Below are 27,959 nucleotides of genomic sequence, written 5' to 3' on the forward strand. Positions count from 1 at the left end.
CGTTGTCTTAGCGCAATTGTCGTCGTGATGTTGCAGGGTTGATCGCGCGTCAAATGCGCGGCAAGGAAGGGGCCGGCCTACTTCGCGATTCCACCGCGATGGGATGGGAGACAATGCCTTGTGTAAAGTAGACGCGAGCGCGAGATGAATGGACGACATGCACACGGTGCAGACATGGACGACAATTATCAATTTGGCTTTAATTGTGTCTTCCTTTCCCTAATGACGATTGTCATCGGGAAGGGTGTGTGTATGTGGATGGAATGTTGAGTGTTTGGATCAGTATAAAAATGTGTCGGTTTTTTGCCGAAAGTATCTAATCAATAATTTGAAAAATGCTGTGATTGCCACTTACAAAACCTCAATTAAAAAAAATCTTTGGCTCAGAATCCCCTCAGAATGTTTGTTCGGGGTATACGACTGCAATTTAAAAGGAATTCCAATTCCATGACAACAATAAGTATTAACTGTAATGACAATACATGAATCTTAATCATGATTAATGACTCACCTCCCTTCACTAAAAGCAGTCATTCAGTAAGTTCAAATATTGATCTCTCGCTCGCGGATGTCGTCACTGGCACCTGTAGGTAAATTACCCATTCTCGCCGCACCCGGCGGAAGCATACATATATCGCACCCTAGGTGCCTCAGTCTGACGTATGTACATGCAACGCCTTAGTTCTAGGGTTTGGTTAACCTATATCGTCACTGTCATTAACATCCCACCAGAGTGACAACGTATGGAAGCAAAGTCGTTAATCGTTCTGTTTTTTCTTCTTCTTCTCTCGGTTCCGTTTTAGATCGCCTGCCGGAAATGAACCTGGAATTGGAAGCGCTCCAAAGAGCGCAACTAGAGACATCAGTGCTGTAGTGTGCAAAAATAACTGAATCGATGAGTGATGAGTCGTCGCTGCCAACGGACCCAAGCCGCCGCAGATATGAATGTGATAAAAGAAGTTACAATTGTCGGAATTCGGAAAGCCCGAAGAGTGTGAGTGGATTTTTTTTGTCTTCTTCTGTCCCGATGACGGAGTGAGCAGCGAGGAAGAAAAATAAAGTTTCGTGTCTGCTCCGGGGGCCCCGGTGCAACCGTGATTGGCTTGAGGTCAACAAATAGAATGAGTGGTCCTTATGACAGTTTATATTTGGCCGGAAGGGAGCGCGGTCACCGCAAAGTGGACGTGCGACTGTTGTGAAAATATATAAAACAAACTGCAACTAAGCGTTCGTGAATGTGTTCCTGTGTGTAATAGCTTCCGTGATTAGTGTAAGGTACGGTACAGTGGAACAGTTTTCGGTGGTGGATCAGGAGCAGCGGCAAATTGGGGACTGACCAGCCTTAAATTTGTGGAACACGCGCTCGCCGGCGTGCTACCACAAGTTCCAGTCGAAAGTCTGTATGGATGCGGGAGGTCTCCCAGTATTTCCGGGTGCCAATCAGGGCAATCACCTGACTAGTCTCCACCTACAGCAACAACAGCAGCAGCAGCAACAACAACAACAGCAACATCACTTGCAGCAAGCACAACAATTGACACTTCAGCAGCAACAGCAAATGCAGCTGATCAATAGCCAACATCTGCAAAGGCAACAGCAGCAACTCCATCTCCAACAGCAACATCAACAACAACAACAGCACCAACAACAGCAACAGCAGCAACAACAACAACAGCAAGGTGACTTAATCCCGGCCCGCCGACAAACCGTATTCGATAGGCTCAAGCGACGGATCGAGACCTACCGACGGCGCCAGTCCGATTGTACGCCACGGTTCGAGCAGGCCTTTAGTGGAGTTTGCGAACAGCAGGCCAACGAAACTAGTGCCCTGCAGAAAAAGTTCCTAGAAGCGAAGAACAAACGGGCCCTCAAGAAGGCCGAAAAGAAACAGACTGACCTACCGCCGCAATCGCAGCAACCGACGCAGCAGACGACGATCGCCGGAAATCTGCAAAGCAGTGTTCATGTGGTGAGTACCTGTTGAATTGGGACAACAAATTGATTTTTTTTTGTAATCAGCCGACTTTGTTCGGTGCGTCGAAAACAGTACAATTTACAACTGCTGGCGGTCACTTTTTTTTTCTTCTTTTAATTCCGATTGGTAAAAAAAGCCACGATTGCGCACCTACCAAAAATCCTTATCACAGAGCGAGCTATTTTCCGTCCCAGTCGAAGTTATAATGTAATCCCGCCAATTTCTGCTTGTCCATTTCGAGTCCCCCATTCAGCTGTTCAGCTACCATAAATTATCAGCGCCTGGTTCGGGTTTACACAATAAATGGCGTAATTTTGTATTTTGTAGCAGCTCAATCGGTTACGTAATTCGTTCGTTAGAATAGAACTTATCTGAAACGACTGAAACTTGCCGTTGTTGGAATGAACTCGATACTATTTATAAAATCGAAACAACAAACTTAAATCCCGGTATCGGTAATTTAGGCCCAAACGAAAACGGCATTCGGTGGTGACTGATTTCAAAGTTTCTACCCCCTCCAGCTGTCTTCCCCTCTGGCTTTGGCGAACTGGAAGAACTGAAACTGATAAGCGCTTGTTGTGACATTGAATTCCATCTCTGGTGGTGGCATGCTGTTGAAAAAAAAGCTCAGTAAAAAAAACAACAGTTTGGTTTCGGCTGTCGTTGACATAATTGAAGGTCGCGAAATCGGTCGGCCAGTCGGTCGGAAGTTTGTTTTCGTATTGAAATATAAGCTTCTTTTAGCTAAATCTAGAAATCATTGGCCGCATTGTGTTACGAAGCGTGTTAACTGAACCTTCGCTCCAGTTACACGTGCGTATGTTGCTTACGTCGTTTATTCGAAGCCGCTTGTGATGACGGGAAACTTTCGAATAACTTCAAACAGTTCAGCTGCACCGGTATTGTTTTCAAGTTCAAAGATATTGATGTTCCAATCAAATCTATTTAAAGTCCCTACATCTACCATATCTATTTAAAATCCCGCTACACGAAATCCTCTATCAAATCTTAAGGGTTATTGTATATACATAACTCAGACTGCGGGACATTAAGCATGAAAACGCTGGACATAATATACGATAGGCATAATGGACAATAGGCATAATTCACAAAAACATAAAAGTACTCTCAAGGTTTTTTTACATTTCTTATAAAAGAAATATATAGAATTCGCTCAAATTTTCAAGTTTTTTTTCGAGGCCCGGAGGGCCCGGTCTTATATACCAATCGACTCAGCTTGACGATTTGGGACAATGTCCGTGTGTGTATGTAATGGACAAACTTATTCATGTTTCTCAGCAATGGATGAACCGATCTTATCCAAACCAATTGCAAATGAAAGGCCTTCCACCCAGACAGAACGCTATTAATTTGTTTTTCATTCGGATGTTTAGTTTCCAGGTTGATTCTAGCAAGTTCTGATCGATTTTTATGATAATTTGATTTTTGTTGTATTATCTATTATTTGCTTAGGTAAATAAATATTTTAAAATAGTAATTTAAGGTCAAGAGCACATTACTTCGAAACCGCCAATTTGAAGGTTTAGTTTCCTCGATAAATTTTACAGCACATCGTCTCCTTCAAAAAGGGTTTATGGAGAATTTACTTTTCAAACAAATTTAGTTCAAGACTTATTGTCTTCATCAAAATTTCGGGAGTGCTATTACAAACCATTTTTTTGAAGACATGAAGGCTTCAAGCGTTCATGGTATCAAAATATTTCAGGCTATTACATTTTATCCAAAGTTTGAGTTTGTGAAGCTCACAATAGAAAAAAATAGATTTAAGAACATTCCGTAAATATCATTTTATAGCTCGATATACTCCCTACACGTAGTATTCATGCCTTCAATAAAGTTGTTTTAAATGATAGTCTCAACACGTTCGCTAAAGACACGAATTCTGTTACTATTTGTTGAAAAATTAGTTCTCCATAATTTTAAAACTTCAAAGATAACGGGTTCGGAGTTATGTCATTTTGACAGTAAGTTCGATTTACACCAAACTCGCACCTAATTTTCGGTCACGCCACTGACTCCAAGTAAGTAGAAACAAAGTCGTTCTACACTCGTCCACAAAAAACTTCTTCGAATACTGCCTAGCGGTAACATTGAAGACCCGATTTGATCAGGCCCTGATTTAGTTTGCCTCCGATTTTGTCAGCCTCATATGAAAATGTTTTATGGGTTCTAGCAGACGAACAAGGCTGAATTTGAGTAAATTTTTTCTTGAGCATATTTTCCCTATCTCAAATATGCAAATATGCAAAAAAATCATTTTTTTTAATTTTACGCTAAAAGATCCCTTTAAGAGAGATTTATATTAAATAATCAGAAATCAAGGGAAAAGATAGGGACTACATCGAGGGAAGGGAAAAATATTTTAACAGCTTCGATTTATTTTAAAGAAAGAAAAAAATATGTCCCGATTTAGTCAATGTCAGTATCGGCAGCCCAAAATACACTATAGGGCTGATAAAAACGGGTTTCTATTCTATTTATTATTCACTGTTTCCCACATGCGTAGGTACATCCCCAAAAATTTTCAATTGCATCGAACTACACCAATTTTTTGGTAGTTTTCAAGGGTTTATTTTATCGACTTCTTCAAAAATTTGGCAAACCTATTCCCATTCGTGCGATAGTTTATGTTGAAAGGGTATCCTAAATTTATTGGTATACTTAAGGCCTTATATGTTCCGGATTGAGAAAATACAGGAATTTTCAGCATTTTCCCTACACAATACTACAAAAACTTAAACAAAATTTCCCTACTAAGTTTGTGAAAAGTATTTGAAAATTTTTAATAGTTTTATTTTTTAATAAACAAAGTAGTGATCGTCGCTTCACAACGCAGTTTATTTTTCATGGCTTACGGTGAGCACGATCTCTCGAATTGCTGAACTGAAAATTATGGAATACAAGTTAGTTTTTAGTATTATTTAAAGATTTAACCCACCTAAAATCGCAAAAATGGCTCTGCATAAGACCCGCTGGATTTTCAGAGCAGCATACACTAACGCAAGTGACGGAAGTTTATCAAAAAGTTCTGTGAAAACGAAAATTCCAGTAATGATGATGATTTTCCCTAACGGGTTTCGTGAGATTATTATTTGTTCTTTGGCATTAGGGTTAGTAATCATAATTCAAATCAAAGATACTACTGGGAAGTCACTTTTAGAAAAAGTCGACATCGAAGTAAAGTTTGAATTATGCTCCCATGCACTTCAGAAGTAGCGTGATATCAAGAGCTGAAATTTCAGTGCTTAGTTCTCAGCCGCGTTAGAAATTTGAGTAAAAGCTATTGAGAGAATGAACTTCAAGTTGATTCAAAATTTTCTTTTTTGATATTTTTGGCCCAGCACAATATATATAAAAAGGAAAATTCAGTTTTCCTTACACAATGTATTGATTGAAGAATTTAGATATTATTAACGGAGCATTAGTAATAATTCGTTTGTGTGTCTATGTTATGGGCCATTTTTCCGCTTTTCCGTTGATTTGGTCTAGCCTTTGAAATTTCTAGCACTGTTGTTGTCCTATGCTGAATTGAGCGATTCTCTGAGTCCTGCCACTATCCCATGTGTTATCAAAAACATCGCGAAGAATATAGTTCTAGATGTTCTCAATCGATATAATATCCGAAAAGAGTGGAAAGAGTTATAAGAAATGTCTCATCACACTGTTAGGTGGATTAAAAACGTTTTTTTGTATTGTAGAGATTTCATCCTTATGCTCGTTTGTTCGTGTTAGAAGAAAACTACGCTTTGCTGTATACAATTGTATTCCTTCGTATAACTTTAACGAGAGATTGTAAGATGAAAAACCTGTTTTAATCCACCTAGCGGTGCAATTGTGCCTTTCTCAATAATGAACATTAGATTTGATATGACCACAATATAAAAGAAAAAAATCAATATCCGAGATGCAAAATTTTGTAAAACAAAAAAGCCAAATCGAAAACTTGTGCCATCAGAACTAGTAAACAGCGGTTTGAGACTTAATTTGGTCGTCTTGATCAGCTGGTGGGAGAAGAAAGGTAATGTTGGCACCATGTGTAGGAAGGATACTTCATGCCACAATGGTCTAATCGCCAAATATTGTTCTATTCTATTCTATTCTATTCTAACCCTTACACAGCCAGTATTGAAAAGCATCCTGGAAAACACTGCAGTTAGTCTATAGTGTTTTTCTTGTCAATATTAATATTTGAAGCATATTTTCATATGTCGCAAATATTAAAATGGCCAGGCCTACTGTGCAGAGTTGGGTTTGAAAATATTTCAAAATTAGACGGCAATTAAATTATTCATTAAATGAATAATTGTATTAACGAATTGTTTTAAAACTTAAACGAGGAAGAAACGAGGACAACCGTACCGACCTCCATTGGTTCCTGGGATGGGGCAGAGGTTATTAGCCCTGTCCTGGCTAATGAGCCAAGGTTATAGCGCCTTTCCTCGCTCTCTGTAATAATAATAGAGAAAATTGGTGAAATCGGTTAATTAGTACTATACTGCCTATGATCACAAATCAGTCCCATAAAGATAGGAAATCCCATAGAAAACGGGAGAAATATGCGATCATGGGTAGTATACATAAAGACAAAAACCCCCAAACAGCTCCTTAAAAAGAGTGACAATATGTACACTAACTTATATAAAATGGAGTCGGTGTCCGTTCTGTTGTATGTAAATAATAATGCGTAAATATAATAAACACTTAACACACTTAAAACTTCAAGCATGCACCACGCTCCTGTGAGGGAGAAAGATGAAAAACGCTATAACTACTTCCACTGCTTGTCTATGTCTATGTCTCTATGGAAATGTGATACAACACTCTTAAGCACCTACATATACTTCAAGACAAAAACACAGCAAAACCCAAGGAACAATTTCTAACAAAACAAAAAAAAATATAACAAGAACGGGCTCACCGGCAAAAAAATATGGAGCGCATAATTTTCCAAATTGGTCGGTTCCAATCCACCATCCTGAGATCTTCCGTTTCTGCAGCAGCGGATCGCCTGTGGTATTGCACTGCTCGCTTTTTTGGTTCTTACCGTATGGCACTTTCACTTTTTCAGCGGATCAACTCTTGAACATTTCCGAAATTTAAATGACGAAACTGTTCTTTACAAACTGCTAAATTGAGAGCAAAATGTCGCGGAGAAAAATTAACGAGAGAAAAAAAAAACGAACTGTCTCCAATTAGACCTCGCCTACTCGGGTCTGGTCTGGTCTAATCGCCAAACATTGTTCACGAAAATTTTAATATTCAAAAATATTAAATTGATAAACTACCATACCCGTTGCACAGTGGCGGATTTCCCTAAAAAACCATGCCAAAAGTCTCAAATAGTTTTGATTGAGCTGCAAAGGTACATACTACGTTTTTTTTGGGGCGCAGATTACTATTTTGATATCAGATTTTCAAAATTCAAAATGGCGGATACAAAATGGCCGACATTTTAATATAAATATAAGTAAATTTTCGCGAATGAATGGTTTTAATGGTTCCAATGGATGGCAATTACGTTTATAAAGTATGGAATTTTAAATGGTGTGTAGTTAAATGATAGAATTTGTTGATTTGCACGCAATAAAATATTTGGGTGTCTAGATGATGTAGCTGTTATGAGAATTAATGTTATTAGTCATTTCCAACTATGTATTGTGAAATATTATACAACATAGTAAAAAAATTTCAACTCTCTGCACGATTATTATTCAATTGCTGCCCGATGCACATCTTTCTAAAAGAACGAAAAATAGTATTTTTTTAAATTATAGAAAATATGCCGATTCTGGGACGAAATGCATGGAGTGAAAATTGACAAGTTTGCATGCAAATTGTAGTAACTAAAAAATGAATATGACAAAAATACGAAAACAAGTGAAATTCACTAAGATTCATAGTTTTATTTAAATTCTTGGACCGAGGGTTTGTCCAAAGGCCATTAATACAATGAAGCGTCTATTTAAATGCATGCGTTATACTTGGTCAGAACATGCTCGTACTACTTCCTGGTATAGTTCTGAGCAACCATGTTTTGTTGTCATGCTTGCTGACATACTACTGCTGACAACTTCTCAAAAAGAACAAATTCGTCAAGCTTGAGTGTACGCCAAAGAGAGATTTTTAGCCAAATCACGACCGGAGATCCCAGTATGCACTACTCTACTGATTTTCGCTCGTAGAATCCAGTCATATATTCTACCTCTAGATTTGTTTTGCTTTGCATGATCCAACGTCATAGATTCCCGGTAACGTTTAACCATAGTATTCGTAATCGATTTTTGAACCATTGGCGATCACTTCTGTTGACCTGGTTGGTTTGCAATATGAACGACCAAAATTATCTTCGTCTTTTGCGTTCCACTTTTGATAACTTTTGAAAATGTTTATGAATGTAGATGAAATGTTCACCACTAAATACACAATTCTTCCTGTTCAAAATGTAGTATTATGCGACTCGCTACGACAACCAGAGGTGCAGCTGTAATTAAAAGTACGAGTCTAAATTTCAAACTGAAAATCTTATAATCCGTCTCCGTCTCCACTTAACAAAAGATTACTCAAAAACGGGCAAATTCGGGCAAGAATTCTATAATGTTCCAAATGGAGAATAGTTCAAGGAACACAAATCGCTTTGAAACATAGTGGACATGCGTGGACAAAAAAAGTATTTCAATAATTTAGTAAAAATGTGTGCTGAAACCGTCTGCTACAAAATCGTGAATGTTATTGACATTTTCTATAAACAAGCAAAATAATATCTTTTGACATCAATACATATAAATAAAGCACATACCTTCAGCATAACTTTCCATTATTCCATATTCAAAACCGGCATTTTTATCAAAATCCAGCTACATTTAATTAATACTGATGTTTCGAGCGCTTGATAAAAAAAATATTAGCAAAACGCGATGGTTTAAACTGTTTGGACACTCAAATATGGAAATTTTGGAGCGTTTCACTTAAAATAGCATGCGGCAGCACCATCTGAAGAACAATATATGTACTAGAACCCAAAATACTACCATGCAATTTTCGACTTTTGGTAAGGTTTTCAGGCAAATCTGCCACTGTACGTTGGTTTGTTTTCAATATTTAACCTGGTATTTGTGCAGGACACCTTAATACATCTACAGTCAGACGCACTTTAAGATAATCATTATCTTGTTTGAGATGTGACAGAGTGCGTGAATAGTTTAGGATTCTGTCACTAGATAGCGCTAGCGAACATGCACATTTATGATTCCTGAATCTCAAGATTGCGACTGTTTAGATGTGCGGTGCCTTTGCCAGAATTATTGATTCAAGAAGTTAGAAATTTGTGATAAGAGGTGCGATGCGGAAAAAGTAAATGTCACCGCGAACATGACCTGTTTTAGTTCGTCGAAAAAAAACGACCTTCCAAGGAGTACTTTAGGTCGAAAAAATGCCATGTTCGGTTCACTAGCGCCTCCTAGTGGAAAAATCCCATACTATTCGATATACCACCTCGAAGGTTTTGAACTCGTGAGCTACTTTGTCGAAAGCACACCCGCTAAAAAGATCAGAAACTTGTGATACATTAGGTCAAACAACTGACATTATTTCCAATAGGTATTGATTTGCTTTGCAACTTCGTCGAAGACACTGGTTTTCTAAAACATCTGTATCTTGAGCTGCAGTAAGTTGAAAAAGTAACATGATATGCTCACTGGCGCTACCTATTGGCAGAATTTTATTTCAAACTGTTTTAACTTCTATAGTTGGCTCTTGGGTTAACTACCCATGTGGGGAAATCGGGCCCGTGCGCAGAAAAGTCTCAATTGGAGAATTTCGATTTTTTTATCCTTCTAATAAAAGAAAGCATAGCATAGCATAACACGAACACCTGCACAAATCGTAGATGGAGTTGCAGAATTGAGCATATCTGTTGTGATTTCAGAATTCGCCACGATCTACAATAACGCTCAACTCCACACACCGGGCCACGTCCTTACTAGCATTTTTATTTTATAATAGTCCTATCACCTACTTACGGAAAACGCTTTTCATGGATGACGAAGATATCAAAATGGCGAAAAAAAAGTGAACGGATTATATAATTCTGCATATGTAGTAGTGTTATTTAAAAAGAAAACGCAAAGAAAATATTAGAAACGATCTTACCGGTATCCGAAATGTGAAATTTGTCCCTGCTTAAAAGCTTTTGATGCACAGAGATGAACGTTGTCGAGTCTTCATGAACTCCGGTCGCTTGAGACAATACTTGTATGTAAGATGAGATGATCCTATCCACAAATGATGACGTTCCAGCTGATTAGTGTCCTTCTAATAAAAGAAAGGTATAGAAACCCTCAAACTTCAAACATTTTTCCCGAGGCCTAGAGGGCCGCGTCTTGCGTACCAAACGACTCAGCTCAACAAATTGGATAAATTGTCTCTATTATCGAGAAGGATTCTTCAACAGGCACCGCTAATTGCTGGTTCGTGGTAGTGTCGGATTGGTTTATAGAAGTTAGGCCTACTGACTAAACCTAAGCCTCTTATATCTCGCAATCCTCATCCATTCGGGGCAACCGTTAGATACTACTTCAGTAGAGACAGTGCTCTTCCTCTTTTTATTTTATGATAATCGTGTCTTGCTTGCTGTCACGGACCGATCCGGAGGTGGCGATCATAATGATTTCTATCTTTTTCCCACCTTCGCACGGTTTCCTATCCTTATTGACGCTACTCGTTTCTATTTATTTATCTTCCTATGCTAGCTGGTACTGAGAATTTCTCGACGGCGGTATTTCTCCCGATATTGATGCCATTTGGCTGTTCCACTTCGACGGAGAGATTATGTCTCCTAGAACTAGCCGCGGTACCGGTAGGAATTCCGTGATATTACAAAGCGTTCGGTTCCCTACCAACACTCTAGGGGGAATGTAGATGGAAGCAATGCTAAGGTCTTTGCTTTTGATTCTTATTTGACAAGCGACAACTTCAATGCCTGGTGTCGAAGGGAGGTTAATTCGATTGAAAGAATAGCACTTTTTGATCTTCAGAAGCACTCCTCTTCAACGACTTGTTTCTAGAGCGGCCGATCTCAAATGAAATTTTTTGTGTCAATACACAGTACATTTTTTCCTTATTCTTGCAACTATTGGTGCTGAAATGAAGGGTCAAACTCCCAATATTAACTTTGCTTATTTTTGTGTGTTGAATAAATCGAAAGTTTTAACTGTTCAGAAACGTCATTGTTTGTAAACAGCATAGGCATTAGTTATAAATTAAATCAATTAAAATAAATTCAACTGAATTAATTAGGAATTAAAGTTTAAATTATGGTACATTTAATCGATGTATTAGGAGTAAACGAACATATACTGTAGTGTAGACTTTAACGCAGATCATGTGTTCCAAGTTAGCCCATATGCGGGGTTACTTGCTACAGGTATAACTTTCGGCCATTCAGAGAAGAGAAAATGATATTTTGAATTCATAAGTACCACATATTATTCTTCATACTTCCATTAGCATTTGAACATGTTGAATATTATTCTAAAAGTTTCGGCGTTTTTAGTTATACCGCTTTGAAGTTGAAAAGTGTCGCATAATACCTCGGTTGACGGTAGTATAATGTTGTCTTCTTCCTACCTTATGTAGGCATGCGGAGATGGGTGTATAAGGGGATGAAAAATACTATACCCTAAGACAAAGACTACCTAAGCCCCATCCCCATTTAAGACGAAGACTATTATATCCTTCATTTAAGACTTAGATTGTGTGAATCGAGTCCGCAATATACGAGAAACAGGTGTGAATTACAGTCACTTCATTCACACACCCACGGAGACAAAAACAGTAAAACTAGCTACCGCGGATTTACTGGCATCACGGAAGATCCCATAGGCTTTGCATGGGCTTCCTTCTTTACTTTCCCTCACAATACCCTAATGCTCATTTGGCTGCATTTTTTGACACTTCGCTAGTCTGTGTATGAAGTGCATGTAGTGTGAATCTAATTTCGGAACATGGTCACTTCCTCGGATCTTCCGGAATCCTAATCAGTTATCAATGTTTGCAATTAGTGATCTGGACTAACAATTTCAAGTAATTTAGAACTCATCTCAATTAGTTTTACATTATTTAGATATAATAATTATACCGGTTTTTTAGGAAATTCTCATGGGACCGCACACTTCAACCCGTAACACAGCAACCAGAACTCCAATTCCAATGGAATTTAATAGCAGTCAATAGGAATGCTGTAGCTTTTATTTGAGACTAAATTTGAGGAAATAGAGTAAGACATTTCTGAGAAGCAGATGTGCATTCAATTCGGGAACTTAACCACTTTCCCGAAGCTTATGGTTCCGCCGAAGGTGTCCAAAGTGGTCAATGTGGGTTTGATTGAGCATCAGTGAGCTGAAGCTATAAATCCAAGCAATTTAGAATACATTTTATAAAGTTTTGCACCTTTTAGATAATATAATGATTCCGATTTATATGGGAATTTCATGCGTGATCGCACTCTTCAATCCGTAACTCCGGAACCAGAGGTCGGAACTAAATGAAATTTAATAGCATCCTATGGGAGCGTTGTACCTATCGTTTGACACTAAGAAAATCGGTTCAGCCATCTCAGAGTAACCGATGGAATTTTTTTTAGTTCCATACATACATACACACACATACGCACACACATACAATTGTCGAACTCGACGAACTTAGTCGAATGGTATAACAGACTCAGCCCTCCGGGCCTTGGTTAAAAAGCCGATTTTCAGAGTGAAACTGAAACGTGTCAACCGAATCACAAATAAATATATTTTCTTAAAAGCCTCATCAACTGCGCACATTTTTTTCAAGTTGACTTTTTCCGATCTTTTACCTATTGTGTATAAACGGTTCTGCGCAAAAGAACATGAAAGGTCCGAATTACACCAACCCTTCCAATTCAGACCACCTATTTCTTTTCGATTTCTTGCAATAGAAATGAATTCCTATTTTGGCCTAAGTAACAGTTGATAGTCTCGCCCAAAACAAAGTATAAATAAAAGCAGTCTTCCCATATGTGCTCATTTTAAACCCACACTTTGTGTACGAACGCAAACACGCTATTTCGTACCTAAACACGTGCACATGTTCACCTGCACAACTGAACCCCATGTACGTACACGGTGTGCTTACACATCGGTTCGTGGCACCAGTTTTCTCTTTCTCACTCCCATCGTCACTAGCGCTGACTCTATTTACCATGTGCGAATCGTTCTCGTGTACGTACACGGATGTGTGAACTAGAGTTTACACATCGTTCGCTTGAGTTCGATGTTCGAGGCGAACTTGTACATCGAGACGAAGCATGTTTGAAGATGAACGCGTGCATGAAATTTTGTTCACAGGTACAAAATTGTCCATGTTCATGGGAAGTCTGAATAAAAGACATTATCCGGCAGATCCAAAATCACGATAAAGCACTTGATTTTTTAAATTGTTGTTGCCAACAAAAATGTTTTTCTATTTACACATTTTTCAAAAAAAGCGCTCCGAAGCAACATTTGCTCCTAGCGCACGCACACGAAAACTGAGAACCGCAATATTTTGTAAGACAGAACAGAGCTACATGAGAGTCATGAAAATGATATATACGCTTTTCATAATATTACCAAAGCTGACAAACAGCTGGGGATCCGAATTGGCCATCGGTCCGAATTGCCCCGCTTCCCCCTAATAATTTGCTATATACAAAGCAGGTTACTGTGTAAATAACAACTGTACTTTTATTGTCACAATAATACGAACGTTTGTGCTAATATCAGTTACTCGAATCGAAATTACTAAATTTCGTTACATTCGATATCGATACAGTTTTGAACTCACAATCAGGAAAACGATACAAGGCATATATTTAAAAAAAACCGAAAAAAATCAACAAAATTGTGACAATCGATTAAATTCCCTTTGACCAGCTTGCATTCGGTCAATTGGCATTCGGCCAAATAAATTTCGGTCAAATGATTCTTTCGGCCAAATGGCACTTTTAACTCAATAGCTTCCGGCCAAACGGCCCCTTTGCGTAAATGACATTTGACCAAACGGTATTCCTAGAACCTCTTGTGTATGTGTATACTAGACTAAATAGACTAGATTAGAAATAAAAATAAAAGAACTCGCGAAAAAGTTATTAAATTGAACCAAATGAATATGTCAGACATTTCTGATCGTTGTTTCGTTTCGCTTTTTTCGAATGAAAACGTAACGTGAACTGAATGGAGAATTTAGATTTTTTTCTTATAAAGTAGCAACAGCAAGCTTGACGATTGACTGATGCGCACTGTCCTGAACATGCTGTATTATTGGTATGATTCGAATGCATCTCACAGATTGGCCGGATAGAAATGAATGCCAAGTTCCAACGCAGCTCACAAAGTTGCAAATTATTTCATCTAATCGGCAGCAGTTCAACGAAACAAATATGCACTACCCACACCGGTCAGCTATTGCCGAAGATCTGCTGTGGCACCCATCAGACAAGTGTCTGTCCTGTATGGTGTATCAATTTCAATTTTCACGTCTGCTGAACACACGATGACTGCATGGGGGTGGGTGGATGTTAAATGCTTCCCCGGTTTGATGAACGTGCCTTTGACTAACCGGGAGGAACATTTTCCTTCACTTCCCCCCACCATCGTTCGAAGAAAGATGAAGTGAGGCATTCTGCTGATGCTTCATATTGTTTGATGATGATCGTGATGATGATGGTGCTGATGACGGCGAATATTCGGCTTGAACACTGATGAGAATTCATAATTTAATCTTCTCTGCGTTAATTTCATCAAATCAATCGGGGGAAAATTTAGCAATGGAGAGCAGCAACTGGTATCGCGTTGGGAATATTGTAGAAACAGAGGACTGTAAAATCAGTGCACGTCAATTCCGGAATATGTCCGAAATAAACTATTGTGAATTTGCTCAGAACATAGCGACCACGCTTGAATTCAAAGAAATTTTTTTCTGACTCTGTGAACTATTTTGTCCAGGGTCACCATCCTTTTTCGCACACGAATCTGAGTACTGTTTCATTGGCAATTTCACTGAAATGTGCGGAAACTAAAACAACGATTGACGAAAGTATCGGAAAATGCTCATCTGGCATGTCGATCGGTTCCTAGTGTTGGCCATCTCGTCATCGGGTCAGGCAGGTTTAGTTTGTTCTCGTTCTCCGCGGAAGATGACGTCAATGGTGTGATCGAGTGAGCAACGGTGGTTTTTGGTGGGGTGGTATATTAACGGACGAGGAAAGTTACGCGGGAAATTGCTGCGCACCGAGAATAGCCATTATTAATTTGTGTCTTACGTGGAGAGCTATTTTTGTGTGCTGCTGCCTCCTGCCTGCCTGCCTGCCTGTCCGTGATTGAAGCAGGAAAAATTTTCCGGTCGCTGGTTTACTTCTGGGTTTAAAAATATACCGCCGCCGCCACACTCAATTGTGTATGTATGATTCAGCGGAAAGGTGGACCGTGACGAAGGTGATGAGCAGCTCTTTCGGTGAAAATTGTTTATTTTACATCTAAATCGATTTTTGATGTTGGTCGACCTGCGATCGCTCTCGATGCTTTTGAATTTGTCGCGACTCGTTTGAAAAGTTCCATTATGCATTTTATTTTGAGCAGTTTTCCGGTTTGTTTTAGGTTAATCTGAAACTTGCGCCGTGATCTATTGCACGAAGGCATCTGCCAGTCAGCTCCAGAGAGCAATGGAAAAGCAAAATTTAATTTTTCAATCAGTTTCCCACTGCGTTACACGGTAAACTGGATGTACCTGGAGAATTAGTACTAGCATGGCGTAGGTCAATTGGCCGAATCCCTTTTAGCCGAATGCCGTTTAGCCGAATGTCAATTAGCCGTAGTGTCACTAGGATAAAAAATTTTAGGCCGAAAGGGCCATTTGGTCGAAAGGTTCGTTTGGAGGAATGCCGTTTTTCCGAATGCCAGTTGGACGAATGCTAGTTGGTTAAAAGTAACTCAAGATGGTTAAAACGAAATTCAATCTAATTGTGACATTCGATTCACAATTAGATTGAATTTCGTTTTCGTTTTTTGAACACATACATTGTATCGTTTCAGTGTATGTGTTGTAACTGTGGGTTCAAAACTTTATCAATATCGAATCTAAGAATATAAAATAATTATTTTGTTGGACATTACCAAATATTTCAATAAAGGTAAATATAATTACGTCTAAAACTAAAATTTAATTGCATATTGCAAGAGTATGGAAAAAAACATAATATGGAGTAGTTTAGGTTTCTTTGAATTTCTTTGGATTCACTTTTTTGAGTTGAGGAATACGGAAAATCAAAAAATTTCAAACCTTTGTCAATTTTCACATCTTATAAGGTTTAATGGAATAATTGAACCGCTTCGTTAGCAAAAAAATTTACCGATGAAAATAAAGAATATCTCAAGCAATTATATTACAATGGATAAATATTTCTTTAAAACATTAGGTTCATAAACTCAAAATCAATGCATGTTCAATGCCTCCATGTCTCTCTTTCTGGAAATTGAAGATTAGAGTATGGAAAATATTGTTATTTTTCCTGTAGACAAATATGAAAGAAATGTAGAAAAAAGAACAGCTCATACTAAAAAGAAGGAAAATATACAAAATATTGCAAATACTGGAATAAATAAACAGTATCAATTTTTGGACAAAAGCATATCAAATTCGTTACTAATTAGGTAATATCTCTGTATTTCTCTATAACGGTTCTTCATTCAAATAGAATGGGTATTTCTGTAAGTTTTATTTGTTTTACCGACATTCAATTAGCTAGCGATTAATAAATAGTTAAAGTTATGAAAACTTACAGTCATAGTACTTAATCGAGACCAAGGATTTGAAATGTACAGATCGGAAAACTAGAAGATATTACCCAATTAGTAACGAGTGTGATTTCTTTTTGTCCAAAAATGAATAATGTTTATTTATTCCAGTGTTTGCAATATTTGTTGTTATTGATCTAAACATTCCGTGAATATTTTCCTTGTTTTTAGCATGAACTGTTACTTGTATGCATTTCTTTTATATTTGTCTACAGGTAAAATAGCAATATTTTCCATACTCTGCATAGAGATCGACAAAATCTTCAAACTAAAGCACCTACGAGTTTATAAACGCGGTCCCAAGTGCGATTATATAAATGCGCATTCCAGCACCAATCTGAATCGTTTACTTCCAGAAGCCCCTATCTTCAGTTGAACCATTCTAAAAAAATCTTCTCATATATACTAGACAACAACTTTTAAGGCGACATTTGTCGAGAACTCCGGTGATATGGTGAAACTCACTCGCTTCTAGCAACTGAACCGTGCACGCAAAATTAAACACCAGACTTACGGTCCCCGCGAATATTTAAGATTCCACTTTAATATGCCATAAGATTGTACAATCGCATTTACGCACGCGAAGTTTCATGTAAGCTAGTATATACGACATACCTACCTCCACGCACTCAAACACCCTTACGTACAAACGCTCGAATCCCTTGCGATCATTCACGCACATCATGCCCTCGATCTCACAAAACATGAAAACGCCCTGGTGATTAAGTGAATTTTATAGCACTTATAAAAGCCATGTGAAGCGCGAACATATGAACGCTCGCTTCCCGAAAGGCCTATAATTCCCCCATGCTCATAGGCCAAATTCACCCCCACTGTATGGTATATTGATAGTATTTGAAATGGGTTCAACCCATGAAACTATTACCATCATGGTCCGGAAGATTCCAGATAAAAACCATATTCTGGTAAATTTATGTTTTTGAGACTATTTTATGGTGTTTTGATGGTTGTGAAATTTGGCTCAGACCATAATTGTGCTATTTTTATGAGGTCACAGATTTTTAAACAAATACATTCATGCATTTTTAGAAATGTGTTCTGAAATCTAGAACATTTTGTTAAATATAGTTAGTTTGGGAATTAATGTTTTTAGAAAGACTCGTCTGAGATCTACATTGCACGAGGTGGAACAGTTGGTAAAGGTTAAAATGGAGCTAATGCTTACAGAAGTGTCTCAGAAGTGTGATGCCACATAGAAATCTGTGTTTCGACCAAAAAAATCTTTTTACTATCTATGATGACTAAAATAGGAAAACAATCTGTAAAAATCTGTGGTAAATTTCCAAAAAATCTGTAAAAAATCACAATATTTCCAATAGTCTGTAAAAATCTGTGAAATTTTTATCAAAATGCCAAAAATCTGTCATTGTGAAAAAAAAATCTGTGATCAAAAATTGTATAAAAACAGTGACAATACAGAAAAATCTATGAATATGGTAACTCTGTTCGTAGTAAAGAACAATTTACACGACGTCGAATACGAAAATGTCAAAACCAAGATCCTCGTATATATGGACAACGACATGACGCAAATTCGCCTACACTCCGGCATTCTTATGTCCCGAAACCGTTGAGAATGCCAGGAAAAAAATAATCGAAATGTCGTTTATGACGGATTCCACTTCTCCATACTTTGATATGAATCTTTTAATATAATCTGTGCTAGTGCGCGGTGCCAACACTAGCACAGATTACATTAAAAGATTCATGTCGCAATATAGGGAGATAGTCACAAACGACACATGCAGACTTTTGTCACAGCCTGGGAAGACGTCCACATGCTAGTTTTGTATACAGACGACACACTACGGCAAGCCTTGCACAGCGAGAAATTCATATACTCCTACCAACTCCACTCACAAACAGCCTTCGACATCTGATGATATACCGCGAACAGCCGGCCAAACATAATTACCGGACAAACAATAAATGCATGAAACATTCAACAGTGAAAACCAAAGCTGCTCTAGCGTCGACGGCATTAACATTCACAAGAGCGAAACAGAAGGCAGACTACACGTTCAGCAAGCAGCAAAGGGCAAAGCTGATAATGAGTCATCACCGAAAAAGAAAATTAACACACGGAGCAGAAAGCAATGAGTTGAGGATAGACGGTACCAATAATATACAGTTTATGTTCTCTTTAAGTGTAATTTTTATTTTGAATTGTAATTATTTCCAAAAACGCTGAATAACCCTTGTGTTTAAGACCTACATAAAATATTAAATAAATGAAAATGGACAGCCCCTTAAACAAACCATGAATACGGTCCGTACAAAATTTGACAATTTCAAAATGACCACATTTCCGCCTATATGGTACTCTCTCGTGTTCTGTTTAGCAGATTGGGCCCGTCAATTGTCGGCGAAAACCAAAGCGACGATCAACAATGAGTCAGATGTTTGCCCAGCGACAAATCCTGGATAAACCCCGGGAATACAACTTGCTGACTCATCATTTATTTGTGGAGTTTCAATGTGGGGTACGATTCAGTGAAGCGAATCGAATTATGGTGGTTAATGCTTGACCATGGTTTTCCGACAAAACTGATTAGGATTTTTCGTATGTGGCTAGATGGGTCACAATCAAGCGTCAAAATAGCAGGAGAGACATCCGACTTGTTTGTGATGTTAGAGTCTCTAATCTATTGCTCTATCTAACGTTGCGTTAGAAGGAGCGATTATCGAAGATCTGATTTGCGAAGGAACGGAGCAACTATCACTAGATATTACATGCTTCTTGGTTTCGCTAACGACGTTGACATTACTGATGTTGATCACAGTCCAGTGGAAGAGGCATTCGTGTATTTTAAAAGAGAGGTTGCGAGAATCGAACTGATTATAAATTCTGTGTAGATAAAGTACATGATAGCTGGTAGAGAGCGAGTCAGTGGAGAACGGTGAAAATCGATGGGGTACTGTACAATGTTAATGACGAATTTATGTAGCTCAGAATGCTAGTGACATGCGATAACGATGTTAATCGAAAGGTACGAAGGCAGCTGCGATTAAGACTTTCTATGGTTACGTAGTCAGCCAAATTCCCGTAAAATTTGGTTTTTAGTGCTTCGGATTCTCCTCGTCAGTAACTAACAACAACTTAGTGCCGCAAGTTAGAAAGGCCTGAACCAGCAACAACTTGGCTCGAATTGAACGCTTGAACAACTGGCTGATACCGAGTGATGTCTCGATAGTAAGCGCAGAAGTTCATGTTAGCTGATGAGGAATACTGAACGGAAACCGTTCTTTTGGATGAGACATAAACGCTTGGTACTATGAAAAAAGTCCCAAACGGGATTTTTTTGCGGGGCATGGGGACACAATATCTAATATAAATTTTTTTTAGTGTAGCAAATTCTCCTCATCAGTAACTAACGCCGACTAAGTGCTAGTTAGATAAGTCTATACGTAACTAACTGGTCCACCTAATGCCAATTTGGTGCTGGTTTAGACTTATCTAACTAGCACTAAGTTGCTGTTAGTTACTGACGGGGAGAATTCGAAACACTTTGGTCCCGTTTGGGACTTTTGCATAGTGTCAGGCGTTTAGGTCTCATCTCAAAAGAGGGTTTCGGTTCAGTATTCTTAGTGCGAGTTAGATAAGTCTAATTCAAACTGGTCTAACTAGTGCGAATTTAGTGCTGCTTTCGACTTATCGTACTAGCACTAAGTTCGTGTTAGTTACTGACGAGGAGAACCCGAAAATTTTACTATGTAAGGCCATGAAGCATGAGCGGTGAAGAAAGCATACTATCGAGTACCCGATGTGTTTGAGAGAAAAGTTCTACGTTCAATACTCGTCGGCACAGTAGAAGTGGCAAAGACAAAGTATACAAACATGCTGACATCGGAAGACTGATAGAACAGGGCTGATTATAGTGGGCTGGACATGCAGTGCGAATGCCAGAAGAGAGTCCAGCAAAAGTTATGCTCAGCAGATCACCAGGAAGAGGTTACCGACTCCGGAGCAGATCCCAAACTCGCTGAATATGTGTAATCGAGGAAGATGTGAGCGTTCAAGGAGCCTGGAGCGTGAGCATGATGACCGTACAAGTCGTAGTGACTAGTCCGTGATTGATCAGAGCTAGCGAAATTGCACAGAAAATTAACGAATAACGGTACAGGCCACGTCCTTACATTCATCGGGGAAGGAAAGGAATGTTAGTGTAACAAACGTTATTATGGATACCGTATATACCTCTACATCTCCACGTTTGCCACGAGAAAGAGTTTTCATTTGTGGAATTCTGTGAAGAGTTTAAAAACTCTGGCATTGATAAGCTACACGATCTATGCAACTCTCAGAGTTGTTATCATATCTTTATTGCTCTGGGCAGTCAGCTGCCGAGATTGCGTGATATATTTAGCATTTTGTTGAGTTAATTCGGAATATCTGAGTTTGTAAAAAATCTAACTTCAACTTCGGATAGCTGGATGTCGGAAGTGTTGAATCAGACGTCATGTGAACGATTCGATTCGCATGTACGCATATACCGGCTAAACACGAGATTTCAAGAACAATACAATTTAACGAAAAGCGGCATCCCCTACATTTGTCGCAATAGATAGGGGGACCAAGAGCTATTCAGACCGAAACTCGTCAGACTTTTTGACTGTCGTACATATTTGTGGATCCGCTATTCAAAAACCTGTTTTAATCCACCTAGTGGTGCAATTGTGCCTTTCTCATTTGTCCAAACTACGATTCCATAGCTGGTTATGTTCAGTACAACGGTGGAAATGTATATTACATATTCAGTACGATTTGCACATAGTATATACAATGGATCGATTGCCACGATTTTGAGATACTATGTGTCGATATGAAACATCGCGAAGCAACGGCGGATCAAGGAGGAAGATCCGTTAAGAAATTTAAACTAGTTATAATTTTATAGTAGCAACCCCTTACTGCATACTCCTACCTAAGCCAATAGAAACCAAAAAAAATTTGGCCGGGATTAGGTTGACAATTTTTAGAGCGATTGCATAACCTTTCTATATGAGAAAGACAAATATGCGCCAAAGTCAAAAAAGTCAATGCCTTTAATTTTTTTTCAAGTTAACATCAAATTTCAACGTTTCATGCATTTTAAAGTCATTTGGCATCCAAAATACAAATTCGATTTTGAAATTTTCCCCCACTTTGAGAATTTTTCATTTCAGTTTATATTGGGATTTGCTGTGTGGTCACACTCTTCAACCCGTAACTCCGGAACCAGAAGTCAAATCAATAAAAAAAATTCAATAGAAGCCGATTATATGGGTTGTACCTTTCATTTGAGACTAGGTTTGTGCAAATCGTTCCAGCCATCTCTGAGAAACAGAGGTGACATTTTTTTCCACATACGCACATACACACACATAGATACACACACAGACATTTTCCGATCTCGACGAACTGAGTCGAATGGCATATGACATTCGGCCCTCCGGGCCGAGATTAGGTTGTCGATTTTTAGAGCGATTGCATATTCCTTATTTCATACTTAGTTGCGTTTCGGCTTTCGGTTTCTGATGAGGCAAAGCCGAAACGCAATTGAGTATGAAATAAGGATTTGTTCCTGTACAAAGACTTGCAAAACATTAATTTTGACAGCTGAATCTAGTTCTTCAGTATTTTTTAAAAAGGAGATACAACCCGTCATTTTTCTGTCGTCCTCAAAGCAAACATTTTTGTGTGCAAACAGATATTTTCAAGACGCTCACCACTTTTCTGCGAAATTAACGACCGGGGCTATTCGGATCCCCTATTCCATCAACCACCGTTCAGCGGCTTGTGACTACGCACACCATTGCACGCACCAAAGCAATACATGAAAAATACATGATGTGCTGATCGACAACTGACTGACTAACCGGATTAAGTTTTTGCAACGCAATTTTTTTTTGCTTCTTAAGGAGTTTTTTTATAAATATTTCATAGGTAAACATAATTCCTCCTTAAAAAAATGAAAAAAATGATGGTCTAAATTACCCTGTAGGCAGCTCCGAATAACCCCTACATTGTAAAAGGATCGAAAAACGTTGTTTTTGCAAATCGTCGCCTAGCGCTGCCATGAAGTGGTTTCAAACTAACGATTAAGACCTTCGACCGTCAAAGTCTTTCACATCTATCCACCTAAAAGAGCGATTTGCTTAGGTAGGTCCGAATAACCACGGGTTTTCCTATATTTTAATTTTGTAAATTCTAATTCCATTGTATTCCTCAAACATTTTTACATAATAGCCTCAATATAATGTTTAGTTAGCCCACTACTTCGGTTCCATGTTTAACTGTCGATCTGTATTCTCAGTCCGCCTTCTTATATCGGGCAGAGCAGAAGCAAAAATTGATTGGTTATAGCTATCAGTACATCAGTAGATTAATTCTACCTACCGCTTTGTTGCTTATCTACTGCACAAACAACATTCAGCTAGGCTTTTTTTTTTCGCTGGAGATCCGTACCGCTTAAAAACGTATTCGTTAGCAAATGAAAACGACTTAATCCGAAAACTAACTAACCACGGCTCACCATATGAGTCGGTACTGGGGTATTTAGGACTTGCCCGATTTGGTTTAAAGCTGGAGCGGATATTCTTGGTAAAACTAGGAATCCACTCAAGACTAGTACGACGCGGGCATATTTTCTTGTCACTCTAATGTAGGTAGGTTAGAGTGACAGGAAAAAAATGACCCCTATCGGCCCATGCCTGAGTCGATTCCTAGTCCCACCAGGAGTACTTGCTCCAAATTTGAAGCAAATCGGACAAGTCTAGCTACTGGACCAACGTGTCTGAAGTTTATATGGGATTTTTCGACAATTTACATGGAGAAACCCCACTAACTCGCATTTTCGCCGCTAGGTGGCAGTATATGCATCGTATTATCACTGTATGTGAAAATAAGAAAGATAATTTAATTGCCTACAAATTTGTTGAAGACTGCTAGTCAATCCGGCTTTGGTAAAAGAAGTTATTAAACTTTTAACGAAGTGATGGCTGAGTCAGTTTTGCATGGGGCCTAGCAGTGCATGATTGTGGATCAGTACTTGATTCGCACGAACTAAACATTTTTGTGAAATAATGGTTAGGTTTAGGTCAATAGTATGTTCGGAAGATTTATAGTAAGTAATACGAGTCATGCTTTGGTTAGAAAATTTTAGTTCCACATTTTACCGCATAGAGAGCGCCAACACTAACTTTCCAACGCAAAGAGATAGAGATTAGGTGTCTTCCACAAAGTTGTAGAGTAAGCATTTTTAAATAATTCTTCCGAACATCTCGATATTCTATCTCACTCCTAAAAAAAGTTAGTGATGGCGCCCTCTATGCGGTAAAATGTGGAACTAAAATTTTCTAACCAAAGCATAACTCGTATTATATACTACAATTCTTGTGAACATACTATTCAGCTAAATCTAACCATTATCTCACAAAAATGTATAGTTGGTGGTAATCGAGTACCGATACACAACCATGCACTGCTAGGCCCCATGCAAAACTGACTCAGCCATCACTTCGTTAAAAGTTTAATAACTTCTTTTACCAAAGCCGGATTGACTAGCAGTCTTCAACAAATTTGTAGGCAATTAAATTATCTTTCTTATTTTCACATACAGTGATAATACGATGCACATACTGCCACCTAGCGGCGAAAATGCGAGTTAGTGGGTTTTCTCTATGTAAATTGTCGAAAAATCCCATATAAACTTCAGACACGTTGGTCCGGTAGCTAGACTTGTCCGATTTGCTTCAAATTTGGAGCAAGTACTCCTGGTGGGACTAGAAATCGTCTCAGAGGTGGGCCGATTGAGCTTTCGAAAATTCATAATTTTTCTGGGCACTTTAAGGTAGGTACTAGCTTGTTGACGTAGATGTGTAGGTGTCGTGTTTTTCAGAACAATAATTTTCTGATGCCTAAAATCTCGTTTGAAATATTGTGGATTTCTAGCTTCGGCAAACCTTGTTAAATTCTCATTCTTAATTTACGAATAAATTATTCTAGCATAGATGATGCAATTTAAAACACAAATTTCGTATTCAAACCTTCTGCGAAACACGTAGTCTACCTCCAAACCCATCAAGCTCTATTACAACTCCTCTAGAGCATGTACTCCAATATTTACACAGCTTCAATCGTGCCGCAGTCTAGAGACGACCGGAACTAATTGCACTAACTTGTGACCCTTGGGAGAGAGAAAGGCGATAGCCAACCAACAAACCAACCAATGGACACCTCCTAGGTATCGACTCAATTCCAGTTCCCCTCCTCTCTTTCATCACAGACTCTGTTGCATCTCACACAACACTAGAAAACGGAAAGTTTCACACATCTGCGTCCTTCCCACCGACAACAAGTTCAAAAGCTCCCTGGCTTGCGCTGGCTGGTGAAACGGGAGTAAATTAGAGTTGCTTGTCTATAGAGAGGAGTTTTTCTCACACTATTTATTGCCAGTACGAACTGATCCACTTTTCTAGTTCCTAACGGAAGGGTTTTGGGTATCATTTTTAATAACTATTCCGTTCTCAAATTACTTCACAAAAGTGTATTAAAAAATATAGCCGTTTCCTGGTAAGGATTTCTCTGAGTGCCCCCTTCTAGGTTCGGAATGGAACGGGTAAAGGCATCTCTAATTCTAGTCAATTTTGCGCAAGCTTGAACTTTTTTTACGCCTGCTGCTTTAACTGTTCTGGATGATGGCATTTCCTCTCGTTTCATTTCAATATGCACTGCAAACCGTTGGCGACACGATTTTGTACGTGACTCCAATACCGGAGTGGGGTGGTTCTCTGGCCGGGGCTCGTTCCTAAGCGCAGGAATTTTGTTTAGCTTGGGAAGGTTTTTCTGTTCCCCGGCTTCGAAATCAATATTTGTGGGGGTAATAAATTTGATGAAATTGTCACATTTGTAGCTCTGGTTGGCGGTGGGAATTGCGATTTGTGAAATATTTAACATTTTCGATTCGTTGCTCCGTTACAATGTTGTTCACTTGGGTACAGAGAGCTGACAATGATTAGGTATATGGCGACCGTGAGGTACTGATTTCGAAAGCATAATTTGAGGAATCATTTTGATATTTAAAAACAATATAATTTGAAAGTAGTTATGGAATTTACGTTTCGAGTTCGTCTTATCAGAAACTGACACTAATTTTATAAATGGCGCCTGCTTGGTCCTGTCACTAAGTTTGTGTCGAATTCTGATGAGACGAAGTTGAAACGCAAATTCCATAACTAATTTAGTCAAGTTTTGGGCCTTTAACGCATAAGAGGAATTTAAAACCACTTGTCTCCTTAGTGGAGAAAAAAATAGCTTTTACCTAAATTTTCCTCCACTAAGGAATAATACAGCATAGTACTACAATTTTATTCAACATTAAAATCATCAGAATTGCTGTACTCTTAAAACAGTTACTTATTCATAATCTTTCAAATTTCCTTGGATGTAGTCCAAGTAAAAATATTCAAGACGATTTTGATTTTGGAAAGTTCCCGTAAAAAATAGTAAATTGCCATAAAAATCCATAGCTTGTCACTAGGTTGCTGTGATTGGTGCGGAAATTGAAATCAAACTTCGATAACGAGCCGCTTCGCTGCAACAATAAATTCGCCTACTACAGCGAACTAGTTCGAACCAACCGAAGTGCGGTGCAAGCTGAGTAATTGTTGAAAATGGTTTGCTTCGATTATCGCCAACTTCGACATAGGGTATGAGGTTACGTCGAATGCCGTTAAATGCTCGCCAGTAGTCTCATACACTATCTCGAACCCTCGAATGGGTCCGTCCTGTTTAGCCAACATTACCCTTTCAGTTCGTTGGGCAGAAACAAACAACAGCAGCAGCCAGTGCTGGCAAGGCGAAAGCCGCCAAAACACGATTGAACAAGGAAATTCTAGTGGTAACTAGAATTGCAGGTTTTCGCTGCACTTCGGCCCGTACCGGCCACGAACTTGAACTTTAAAAATGTTGCACCCGTGTTGGTTGATGGAGGCAATTTCGAATAGTGTTCGCCATTTAAAAATGTTTAGATGAAAATTTTAATCGTTGGACGGTGTGTCCACTTGTAAATCGACCGAAAAAAAAACGTTCCAAGTGAAGTTCAATGACACGCTTCTGCCATTCATCACACACAGGCCGCGCCGCGCGCACTCATTCAAAAGGTCTATTTCGAGAAGAGACTCGCCATCATCGCCAAGGAGGAAATTCCACACGTTCGGAGGTCGAAGGCTGTGTGTGCTCTTTGCGCTGCGCTGGAAGAACTAGTTTGCTTGCGGCCGGCCGTGTCTCGTGAGGAATCGCGAAATGGATCACAATATACACAGACACCACAAACCAAGACAGCACAGGTGCGACTTGCACCTGGCCGATCCGGGGGACTTGGTAAGGGCGCGCGCGCCGCGGTAAATGAGCGTGTGGATTGCCAATCGTGTGCGCCGCCATAAAGCTTCACCATCCATGGTAAACTGTTACTTTTTCGGGCTACAACAAAGCGATGGAAACATCTTGCCTGCGAACGGGCGAGCGAGTGACCAATCTAGGGACCGAGAGCTCGATGGTGGCCGGTCGTGTGGTGGGAAGTAAACTGGAATGACGTTTGCAGAGTGTGCAGGAGGCGTTGAAACTGGTTTGTTTGTTGAGCTGTTTGGTTGGAATGGGCCGTGATTGTCTTCTTTCGGGACGTCAACACCAATGTGCCGATTGGGTGGTATGGAAAATTGTGAAAATTTAGTGAGAGTTTGGAAGTGCTGTCAATTTTCGTTAACTGTCGATCTGTCAAACAAAGAAAATAACCAGCACTTTCTACCCAACAAACAACGTACGCTGAACAAGTCCTTGATACAGGTCGGACTCGATTATCCGGGGATTTCGAAAAAATCTCACCCCGGATAATCGAATCAAACTTTTTTGTGTGTTATTTTATGAATTTAAGCTTTATTTGCAAAGAAATTGGAAATAAAATGATCAGGGTAAATTTTCCTATTATAGAAAATGTAAATGTACCTATTTTGGCCCTAATCGATTTTTCAGAATTTCAAGGTGTAATTTGTATTTTTAGTTGGTTTTCACGTATTATTTATATTGGTAACGAGCTAACGGTATG

General features: G+C 38.9%; 1 protein-coding gene across 2 annotated transcripts in view; it reads left to right on the plus strand.

Annotated features, from left to right (window-relative positions):
• LOC131690418 (neurogenic protein mastermind) overlaps positions 1-27,959 on the plus strand; it is a 337,622-nt gene that overhangs the window by 62,485 nt on the left and 247,178 nt on the right. For both annotated transcript variants that reach the window (XM_058976156.1, XM_058976157.1), the window contains exon 2: positions 804-1,969. In XM_058976156.1, the coding sequence (XP_058832139.1) occupies positions 1,403-1,969 (567 nt within the window). In that variant the 5' untranslated portion in view covers positions 804-1,402. The remainder of the gene's footprint in view (positions 1-803; positions 1,970-27,959) is intronic.

The sequence above is a fragment of the Topomyia yanbarensis genome, chromosome 3, assembly GCF_030247195.1.
Source record: "Topomyia yanbarensis strain Yona2022 chromosome 3, ASM3024719v1, whole genome shotgun sequence".
Taxonomy (NCBI): Eukaryota; Metazoa; Arthropoda; class Insecta; order Diptera; family Culicidae; genus Topomyia; species Topomyia yanbarensis.